General features: G+C 48.2%; 1 protein-coding gene across 1 annotated transcript in view; it reads left to right on the plus strand.

The window, feature by feature from the left end:
• LOC149450574 (uncharacterized) overlaps nucleotides 1-11,488 on the plus strand; it is a 57,219-nt gene that overhangs the window by 28,637 nt on the left and 17,094 nt on the right. The window contains exon 2 of the mRNA XM_089691702.1: nucleotides 1,096-1,895. Within this exon, the coding sequence (XP_089547828.1) occupies nucleotides 1,096-1,895 (800 nt within the window). The remainder of the gene's footprint in view (nucleotides 1-1,095; nucleotides 1,896-11,488) is intronic.

An 11,488-nucleotide genomic window follows, 5' to 3' on the forward strand; every position in this document is an offset into this window, starting at 1 on the left:
GTCCTCTGTATTCCCGGGATTCCACACAGGAAGGTCACACCATCCCTCACCATTACAAGGTTGGTGGGACAGAGCATCTAGAACATGGACTTGTGGAGACAATATTTGGATTTTTCATGTTAGCTTATATTTATATATTATGTGAAATTTCTAATTTTCTTGGTTTAGGGTGAAGATCTGATAGATATAAAAGTTGAGATTAAAGCAGAAGAAGAAGAGGCGTATGTGAGGGATGATCAGCAGTCTATGGAGGAGGATGGAATAACGGGGACATTTATAGAGGAGGACACTCCTACAGAGATCAGCACAGGTGGGTCATGAACACTAAATACACTATGTACTCTATGTTGTACATTACATACTTCTGACCCCTGCACTATATACTCTATATTGTACATTACATACTCCTGACCCCTGCACTATATACTCCATGTTGTACATTCCATAGTCCAGACTCCTGCTTTCCCCCCTCCCCACACTGCTATATATACACATAATATGGATTCTCTTTTGTTACACCCATTTCCTCCCAGCTGGACATTTTATATCGGATGATGTGATTGGAGCACAGACTTTTACATGGTGATAATAATGTGATAACATCCTCCAACTTTGGACCCTTAAACAGAAAGTGATAATGAGGGAGGAGTCAATACCCCAATGTTGGTGGTTATAAGGATCAGTCCAGTCTTCATCTTGGTTGTTCTCCCCCCATCCTCACTCTCTGACCTCTGGTGGGGCTCAGCCCCGCTGTTCTTCATGACTAAATCATGGACTAAATAAGGAAGTGCAGTACTTCTTGTGTTGGGAAGATGGCGATGAGTGATAGAGGGGGTGGGGACCCTCGTCCTATAATTCCCTCATCACTCTCCCTCCTATAAAAGACAGTTCTGGTTGTTTCCTCACTCTCTGACTAAGGTCCATGAATAAAGAAATGACCTGGTAGGAGATCAGAGGAGCCATTTCCTAGTTCTCTTGAGGGTGGAATTGTAAGCTCCTCAGAGACCAAGCTGCCTGATGTGGGCGGAGTCCTGGTTTGGGGGAACCAATCAGCTCCTGTCTAGTAATCCTCTTTATCTTTGTATTTTAGTCCATGGCCGGGAGATGAGGAAAACCTCTGAGGATTGTCTCACTTTGTCTCCAGACTGGAAAGTAGAAGATGAGAACATCACACAGTATAGTCCAGGAGAAAACCCGGCTCCCTCCAATGTCTATCCGGCACCACCCAGTGTAGATGGACCATCGGATTCCTCGTATCCTGAGGAACCTCAGACTGTGCGGGACCGGGCTGGCCTTCCAACAGGGAAGAGCTTCTCCTGTACTGAGTGCGGGAAATGTTTCCAATCTAAATCTGATCTTAATGTGCATAAAAGATCTCACACGGGGGAAAAGCCATATTCCTGTCCTGAGTGTGGGAAATGTTTTTCAAGGAAGTCCAATCTTCACACACATCAGAGATCTCACACGGGGGAAAAGTCGTATTCCTGTCCAGAGTGTTGGAAATGTTTTTCAGTGAAGTCCAATCTTTACACACATCAAAGATCTCACACGGGCGAGAAGCCGTATTCCTGTCCTGAGTGCGGGAAATGTTTTTCAGAGAAGTCTGGTCTTTATAAACATCAGAGATCTCACACGGGGGAGAAGCCATATTCCTGTCTTGAGTGCGGAGAATGTTTTTCAGAGAAGTCCAGTCTTCACAAACATCAGAGATCTCACACGGGCGAGAAGCCGTATTCTTGTCCTGAGTGCGGGAAATGTTTTTCACAGAAGTCCAGTCTTCGTAAACATCAGAGATCTCACACGGGGGAGAAGCCGTATTCCTGTCCTGAGTGTGGAAAATGTTTTTCAGATAAGTCCAATCTTCACAGACATGAGAGATTACACACGGGGGAGAAGCCATTTTCCTGTCCTGAGTGAGGGAAATGTTCCTCATGAAGTCCTGTCTTCCTGTACATCAGGGGTCCCACAAAACCCTGGAGGTATATTAGTGCCTTGAGTGCGGGAAATGTCTTCTAGATGAATGTTGCTGGACATCCCAGCTCTCATGTGGGGAAGAAGCACACCCTGATATACACCTCAGATATACTCCATGGCTGATCTTCATCATGGAAGAAACAGTTCATAAGGAGATCAGAGGTCCCCAAAGACATGGATGAAGTGTGGGACCGGGTTGACCATTGATTGCAGGAGAAGAATAAAAATGTAGTCCTGACCTAGAGCACTGGGCTGACTTTTGGGGTGCAGCCTACAGTAAAGGAAATGTGTATTTTCTCCCCCCTGATGCTGAATGTTCGCCCCTCACACAGAAATGATTGGTCTAACAATGGAATGTTCGGTGTAACACTGAGAGACAGAATACAACAACAAATTCAGCAGAAATGCGTCTAACAAATGATGACTGATCTGCATGTTCATGAGGGAAAGAAGGATTTGATCCCCTATCATTCAGCAGGATTTCTGGCTCCCAGGTGTCTTTCATACAGGTAACAAGCTGAGATTAGAAGCAGTCTCTTAAAGGGAGTTCACAAATGGAAGAAACACAAAACAAGTGTCAGTCTCCCTAGGTCTGGTGCACCATGCAAGATCTCACCTCGTGGAGTGTCAATGATCATGAGAACAGTGAGGAATCATCCCAGAACTACACGTGAGGATCTTGTCAATGATCTCCAGGCAGCTGGGACCACAGTCACCAAGAAAACAATTGGTAACACACTACGCCGACAAGGACTGAAATCCTGCAGTGCCCGCAAGGTCCCTCTGCTCAAGAAAGCACATGTCCAGGCCCGTCTGAAGTCTGCCACTGAACATCTGAATGATGCAGAGGAGGACTGGTGGGAAGTGTTGTGGTCAGATGAGACCAAAATCAAGCTCTTTGGCATTAACACAACTCGCCGTGTTTGGAGGAGGAGGAATGCTGCCTATGACCCCAAGAACACCATCCCAACTGTGAAACATGGTGGTGGAAACATTCTGCTTTGGGGGTATTTTTCTGCTAAGAGGACAGGACAACTGCACCACATCAAGGGGACGATGGACGGGGCAATGTACCCTCAAATCTTGGGTGAGAACCTTCTTCCCTCAGCCAAGGCATTGAAAATGGGTGGTGGATGGGTGTTCCAGCATGACAATGACCAAAAACATACGGCCAAGGCAACAAAGGAGCGGCTCAAGAAGAAGCACATTAAGGTCCTGGAGTGGCCTAGACAGTCTCCAGACCTTAATCCCATTGAAAAATCTGTGGAGGGAGCTGAAAGTTTGAGTTGCCAAACGTCAGCCACCAAACCTTAATGACTTGGAGAGGATCTGCCAAGAGGAGTGGGCCAAAATCCCTTCTGAGATGTGTGCGAATCTGGGGGCCAACTCCAGGATACATCTGACCTGATTGCCAACAAGGGATTGGCCACCAAGTACTAAGTCATGTTTTGTGAAGGGGATCAAATCCTTCTTTCCCTCATGAACATGGAGATCAGTCATCATTTGTTAGACGCATTTCTGCTGAATTTGTTGTTGTATTCTGTCTCTCAGTGTTACACCGAACATTCCATTGTTAGACCGATCATTTCTGTGTGAGGGACGAACATTCCATTGTTAGACCGATCATTCCTGTGTGAGGGGCGAACATTCAGCATCAGCAGGGGAGCAAATACACATTTCCTTCACTGTATATGCTAGAGATGGTCTGCACATAAATGGAAGGGGGTCTGCTGTGCTGGGGGAGGGGTTTATGGGAAGGCTGGATGAGTATATAAACTAGGATGGAGGGGGGAGGGAGAATTCAGTTTTAACGGAGTAGACAGATCAGACGGGGTCAGTACTTGTTGGTGTTACAAACAACCAGTGGAATTGGTACCATTTGTATGAAAATAAAAAATACACAAAATCCTTGTGAACAAGGTGTCGGTGAATGGACAAGGTGTCAGTGAATGAAGGAGGTGTCGGTGAATGTACAAACGTGTAAGTGAATGGACAAGGTGTCGGTGAATGAACAAGGTGTCGGTGAATGAAAGTGTTTGTTCACCAATGCCAGAAGTCCGCCCAGCACAATAGGTGAGTTGGAAGGTTTGGTGCATGAAGAGAACTAGGATTGAATTGGTATTGCTGAATCTTGGCTTCATTCCTCACATGACTGGGCCATTCATATTCCTGGCTAGGTTCTCTTTCGGAGAGACGGGGGAAATAGGAAAGGGGGTGGTGTCTGTCTCTATGTGAGAAGTGATCTCAGAGCGAGTGTGAAAGAGGACCTAGTTGATGGAGAGTGTGATGAGGCTGAAGTATGATGGGTGGAACTGCACATGGGGGGCGGTACTACAAAGGTCATCATTGGAGTTTGTTATAGGCCTCCCAGTGTTAATGAGGAGGTGGAGACTCAGCTCCTCCCACAGATGGAAAGGGCTGGGACAGTGATAATAATGGGGGATGGTAACTACCCGGAAAGTGACTGGAGTAATGGTACTGCGGGTCTAAACACAAAACAACCCCTCCTGCCCTCTATGGCCCAGAACAAGGGTGGATAGATGGACCCGAACTTGAAGAAATTCCCCACCAAGGCATCAAAGGTTGTGCGGCTCTAAACAAGGCTGGGGAAGTCCCACCAATACTGGAAAGTGAAACAAAAAGCGCACCAACCTTGCGCATTACCTCAGTAAAATGTGATTTTATTGGATGTGAAAATATCCTCACAAACAGAGAAGTATAAGAAGCGTGTAAAGTCCTTAGTGAGACTTGACCAATCAGAGACCAGCCGAGTCTAAACACGAGGGAAGGTTCTCAGAGTCAGGCTGACGCGTTTCGAAGGGAGTCCCTTCTTCATCAGAGCTGACTTGGCAATGACAGCCCTCTTCAATATATACCCTGGGACAGAGGTTGGACCCTCCCACTTGGGTTGGGCAGTCCCGGGAAAGGAGGCGGGACAAAGGTGACATCACAACATGCTCACACAAGTAACAATACATTAAACATCAAAAGGTATAGTAAGAGACATTAGAAACATTCACCGGCATTAAAGCTGTAAGAAACGCAGGGCAGTGTAATATATACATGAGGAGGTCATATAGTCTGTGTATATATATATATCCCCATATAATAAATAATGACATATTGGGAATGCTGCATTGGGGTTCATGGGGATAATATTGTTGGATCAGCAGAATGTATAAAAAGTAAAAATGAATGAATTGAATACATAATTCCTTTGGATAAAAGCCTGCTGGTTCCTCAATTGTTGGCTTCTTTCCATGGAGATAAATGTGAACACAAAGTAAGTATACACATACATTTCAATGGCAGCCAGAATGTCCTTGCTTTGTGTGGGCTGTCAGTGGGGTCATTGGGCAGATCTTTGTCTTTAGATGTATGGAGTATTCATGAGTAGTGTTACTATACTGGCAGCAGAGGGAGATCAAGTGCTGCCATTGCCAAATATGGCTTCTGGAGGTGAATTGGAATGCACGCCAATAGGTGCGTGGCTATGGGGGCGTATGCGCAATGAGGTGGTGGCACACCGGAGTAGTCATGGAGATGGGCCTCCGACGGGCCATCGCACATGCGCAGTGAGGCGACGGCACACTGGAGTAGTCATGGAGATGGGCCTCCAATGGGCTATCGTACATGTGCAGTGAGGCGACGGCACGCTGGAGTAGTCATGGAGATGGGCCTCCAATGGGCTATCGTACATGTGCAGTGAGGCGACGGCACGCTGGAGTAGTCATGGTGATGGGCCTCCGACGGGCTGTCGCACATGCGCAGTGGGGCAGCGGCACGCTGGAGTAGTCATGGAGATGGGCCTCCGACGGGCTATCGCACATGCGCAGTGAGGCAGCGGCACGCTGGAGTAGTCATGGAGATGGGCCTCCAATGGGCTATCGTACATGTGCAGTGAGGAGACGGCAGGCTGGAGTAGTCATGGAGATGGGCCTCCAATGGGCTATCATACATGTGCAGTGAGGAGACGGCAGGCTGGAGTAGTCATGGAGATGGGCCTCCGAAGGGCTATCGCACATGCGAGCCAAAGTCAGCTTATCATTTACCTAGTGGAGTGCACTCCGGACATCCCGGAAGGATGGCTGTGAGATGTGTTCCAGCCGTGGCTGTAAAGTTGGACATCTCCCTACAACTCTTGGGACAGATAGCCTGCATGTGACCTCGCTGTCCCCATCTACAGCATCAAGTCTGGGGTGCGCTTCCTTTATGTCTCCACCTGTTTTCCAAACCAAGAGATCCCCCCCTAATCCTTGGGGTGTTGGTGGGATTGACCTGAGCCTTTACATAGTTAACAGGGTAGATCCGTGATGAATTTGCATCTTGCATCAAGCCTGTCCCAGACTTGTGTTCTACTCCTAGAGCTCTGGGTCACACTCCTTAGAAACAGACTATTAAATTCTCACAGGTCATTCCCTTGGAGAATGTCAACAGAAAGTCCTGCCATTACCCCAACAGAAGTAATTCCCTGTAGAATTCACCTCACAGGGATCAATGATGGTCAGGAAAGCACCTGTATCACAGAAACCAATGACTTTTTGTACATCTATGCAGAGCTCCTGTAACTGCTGCTGCCTTATCTTGGGGTAAGTGGCTGGACTCCATAAACTCCTAGAAGGGCACCAGTTGTTGTTGGAAGCATCAATTCACTTTAAGATGGTGAAAGGCTCTTTCCTTCTGGCACCAGAGTTACACTGGGATCAGGGCAGGTGTTTTGATTCCGGGGAGGGTGAAGTTCCTTGGGCATCTAGCCTGGAGATGCCTGGGTTGTCCACATCTGTAGCATGGATGGTCCAAGGGTGACACAGAGGGCTGGGGTTGGAGTGGCATTTCTTCAGAAGCTTGGTACATATCCACATAGTGCACCAGCTTGGGAGAGGTGGACCTCAGAGTCTTTTTCTAACAGGGCAGCTGGCCTGGCAGTGACCGGTTTGTCCGCAGCCAAAGCAGAGTCTCTCTGTAGAGATAATGTTAGTGGATCAAATTATCCTCCCAGCACAAGTGTGTCCCTAAGCCAACCGCTTCCATACCCCAAAGTGATGTCCTGCTGGAAAGAGCATTAATACCCATGTGGCCCTCAGATGAAAAGCCATCCCATGGATACTTTTGTAGTTTTGCTGCTGAACTGGGACATGTACTTTGCAGAGGCATGTTGAGGCCTCTTGCTGGTACATGTTTGGAAGGGGCAGGGGTTATAACAAAGGGCAGAAGTATTTTTTTGTGTGTTGTTTGTTGAAGCACAGACAGCATTGTGTCCTGTAGCTGGATAAAGCCAGATGGGCCAGCAGCAGGTTTGGATGCTTAAGGCTTGGCTGAACTCAAAGGACAATATAATAACCCTATGCTGGCAGAAAGGGTCAGACGTTTCTGAGTTTACTTCTGTGATGGATACACCGGACTGAGGGCTGCATGTCTTCCTAGAAAGAGGTTACCTGGTGCACAGAGTTGCTGAGACAGATAGCTTCCTGGACACTGGGACTCTGCTCTACTCTCTGATCTTCTGGAAACGTCTGTCTGTGTGGTCTGAATGCTACGGTCAGGACACGCAGCCTTCTGAGGACCCGTGATGTGCATATGAAGAACCTCTGCCCACCAGACCTCCTGTTCCCTGCCAAGCTGCCTGGACTTCTGTTGACTGGTGAGTCCCTGAATCTATGTTGTGTCTATTGCTGCTCATCCCTCATAGTGCCTGGACTCTGGACTAAGTGGCTGCTGGATCCAATTGCTGCAGTTTGCCAGTCTGTACCCTTGATGTGCCATACCATGCTGCCCTGGTCTCTGCCCTGTGCTTGAAACACCCCACTTGTCTGTCCAGTTCCCTATACTGTGCTGACTTAGCCCCTTGTCTGTCCAGATCGCTGCCCTGTGCTGGACTCAACCACTTGTCTGCCCAGATTCCTGCCCTGTGCTGGACTCAACCACTTGTCTGCCCGGATCCCTGCCCTGTGCTGGACTCAACCACTTGTCTGTCCACATCGCTGCCCTGTGCTGGACTCAACCACCTGTCTGCCCAGATCCCTGCCCTGTGCTGGACTCCACCACTTGTCTGCCCAGATGCCTGCCCTGTGCTGGACTCAACCACTTGTCTGCCCAGATCCCTGCCCTGTGCTGGACTCAACCACTTGTCTGTCCAGATCCCTGCCACTTGTCTGCCCAGATCCCTGCCCTGTGCTGGACTCAACCACTTGTCTGCCCAGATCCCTGCCACTTGTCTGCCCAGATCCCTGCCCTGTGCTGGACTCAACCACTTGTCTGCCCAGATCCCTGCCCTGTGCTGGACTCAACCACTTGTCTGCCCAGATCCCTGCCCTGTGCTGGACTCAACCACTTGTCTGCCCGGATCCCTGCTGTATCAGCTGGATTTGACCCTTGCTATATCCTACACTGGTCGGCGTAGATCACTGCCTTGTGTGCTGGACTTAACCACTGCTATGCTGTATTCACCCTGTGGGCTGGGTACATTCCCCTTGCCATACCGTCTGGTGGCCTGGTGTACTGGTTCTCCATTTTGCTTGGCCATCCTACATGGACTATCTATGTGGTATTACATTGCTACCTGGTGGACTATTTTGTTGTGCTGTCTTGTTATCCGTACTGTGCCCTCACATTCCCCAATATACCCCGTATGTCGGGTTTTGTGTGATCTGCTCTGTGTGCTCTCTCTCTGCACTTCTAGTTTATCACTAGTGATGGGCTGAACACCCCCCGGTTCAGTTCATGGTAGAACATTCGAACAGACCAAAAGTTTGCCGCCAACATCGAACCTATGGGACTCGAACGTGAAAATTCAAAAATGCCCATTTTGAAGGATTATATGCTAGGTGTTAGCAATAAAAGTGGTATGGGGACTCGGGTACTGCCCTGATGGACATGAATCAGTGGGAAAAAAATTCTAATAGTACAGTTTTTAAAGGGGCAGTCATTTCTCATTGCTTAAAGTAAAAAAAAAAAAAAATATTCATTTAAATATCATGCCTGGGGGTCCCTTAAACTACCTGCAAAGTTGCACATCTGTACAATGTATAGAACCTGCTGCAGCAGGACTGACACCGTAACCCTTCAGAGTTATTCTTGACAAGTGCAGGATTGGACCCGGCTCTAAAAATTCTAATTATATGTAATGCACCTCTCATACAGGTATAGAAAAATGTGGCCTTCAGTGTTGATGGTGCCTGAACACTGTATCCCCTCACAGTTACTATTGCTGGGTGCAGTCATGGGCCCTGCAGTTAAAAACGTAAAAATTATAGAAAAATTATCCAGGATTGATTCATGTTGATAAATGTCAGCTGGTCAGCGGAGTCTGTGGACAGACGCACTCTTATTCATCACAAAACCTCCAGTAGCACTGAATGTCCATTCAGAAAGCACACTGGATGCAGGACAGGCCAGTACCTTGATGGCATATTGAGCAAGTTCTGGCCAATGATCCATCCTCAAGACCCAGTAACCCAGTGGATGCTCAGTTGGAAAGGTCTCCAAGTCTGTTCTTGCCCCTAGATAATCCTGCACCATATGATGCAGACCCTGCCGATGGGTGCTTAAACCTAACAGCCCTGGGCGCTGAGGACTAAAGAACTGTTTAAAGGCATCGGTCAGCTGGCCGCCTTCTCCACCGCTCTTCCTTTGACAGAATGAAGCCTCAGAAACACGTTGTCCAGGAAATGGTGACCTCCCAGTGTCTGGAAAGGTGTTACACAATTTCAAGGCATCCTCAGGATGTTTCATCCTCTGCTCCCTCTGGGAAGACTGGATGAGCTCTGCACCTTGACCCTTGTAACGTGGATCAAGAAGGGTTGCCAACCAGTATTGATCCCTCTTCTTGATAACACACATCCTCAGGTCCTTACACAGACTTTGCAGAATCAGGGAGCCCATGCAGTGTAAGTTTGAGGAGGCAGGAGATTCTGAGTCCTCTGGGTGACTGAGGATGACATTGTCAGGAACTACCTCCTCCCAGACATGTACTACTCCTGGCTGGGTTCTGGGGACTGAAAAGTGTCCCTTGAAGACTGCTCTATGTGATCCCCTACTTCCATGCTGCTGCAATCCTCCTCCTCCACTTCCTCCTCCTTCTGTGTGTTCTGCGGCCCCACAGGAATGGTTTCTGCATAAAGGGGGCCTTGAGAGGACAGGAAATCCTCCTCTTCCTCCCGATGTTCTGCCTCCAGTGCCCTGTCCATGATTCCATGCAGCGTGTGCTCCAGCAGGATGAGTACAGGGATAGGGTCACTGATACATGCAGTGTCACAGCTCATCATCCTTGTGGCCTCCTCACATGGTGACAGGACAGCGCATGCATCCATTATTAGCAGCCACTGGTGAGGTGAGAAGAAGCCAAGTTCCCCTGAGCCTGTCCTTGTGCCATTCTCACACAGGTACTCATTGATGGTCCTCTGCTGCGTGTGCAGCCACTGCCGTGTTACCAAAGTGGAGTTCCACCGAGTGGACATGTCACAAATGAGGTGGTTGGTGGGCAGATTGAATTCCTGTTGAATTTCTGCCAGCTGAACACTGGCCGTGTATGACTGCAGGGAATGGCCAGACTTTTCTGGCCTGCCTCAGAACATCTTGAAAATTCAGGACGTGTACCAAGCATGGAACATGTACCAAGTGTCCCTGTAAGAAGGCGGAGAGAAGGTTGGTGCCATTGTCACATACAACCATTCCTGGCTCAAGCTGCCATGGCATCAACCACCTCTGAGCATGCCCCTGCGGAGCTGACAGAATCTCTGGCCCCGTGTGGCTCTTGTCTGTTAGACAGACCAGCTGAAGCACCACATGGGATCTTTTAGCCTGACTGCTTATGTAGTCCCTTGGATGCTTACGGAGCACTGCTGGTTCAGAGGACAATTCAGCAGAAGAGGCCATAGAGGAAGAGGAGGGGGTGGAGCAGACAGATGTGGCAGAATCACCACTAATCTGATCCCCCTGAAGGAGATCTGCTGAGACATCAAAAGGGAAATGGGAGCTAATAGGCTGCAGGAGATCCGCTGAGACATAGAGAGGGAAAAGGGTGCTAATAGGCTGCAGGAGATCCACTGAGACATAGAGAGGGAAATGGGCACTAATAGGCTGCAGGAGTGTGCACAGGGTGTTATGAATGTGTCTGATTACACCCTAATCACCCCGTTCACATTGGCATTTTTGCTGTCTGTGGCGGTGGGGGTGTGGCAGGCGCAGCACCCTTTGGTGCCTAGTGCGCTGTGGCATTAGAAAAATGATGCAATTGCTGTTTCTTTGTTTGATTAGACTGACTTTACTCTGTAATTCCTCCAATGCCGCTCTATGGATGCAGTAGGTTTAAAGAGCACACCGAATACTTTAGTTAACTTCTTTAATAACTTCAATCTTCTTCATATAACGGCTTACAATGGCTTGTTTTGTTTCATATTACAATGGTTTAATTCGTATTACATTGGGTTGATTCAATATCTTATCTCAATAGGTTCAATAGATTTGATAAATTTGTTCTGTATATTTCAATAGATTGATAAATTCACTTGGATTT

Source organism: Staurois parvus, unplaced genomic scaffold (assembly GCF_062004578.1).
Source record: "Staurois parvus isolate SC_StPar_1 unplaced genomic scaffold, SC_StPar_1.0 ptg000570l, whole genome shotgun sequence".
NCBI classification, from domain to species: Eukaryota; Metazoa; Chordata; class Amphibia; order Anura; family Ranidae; genus Staurois; species Staurois parvus.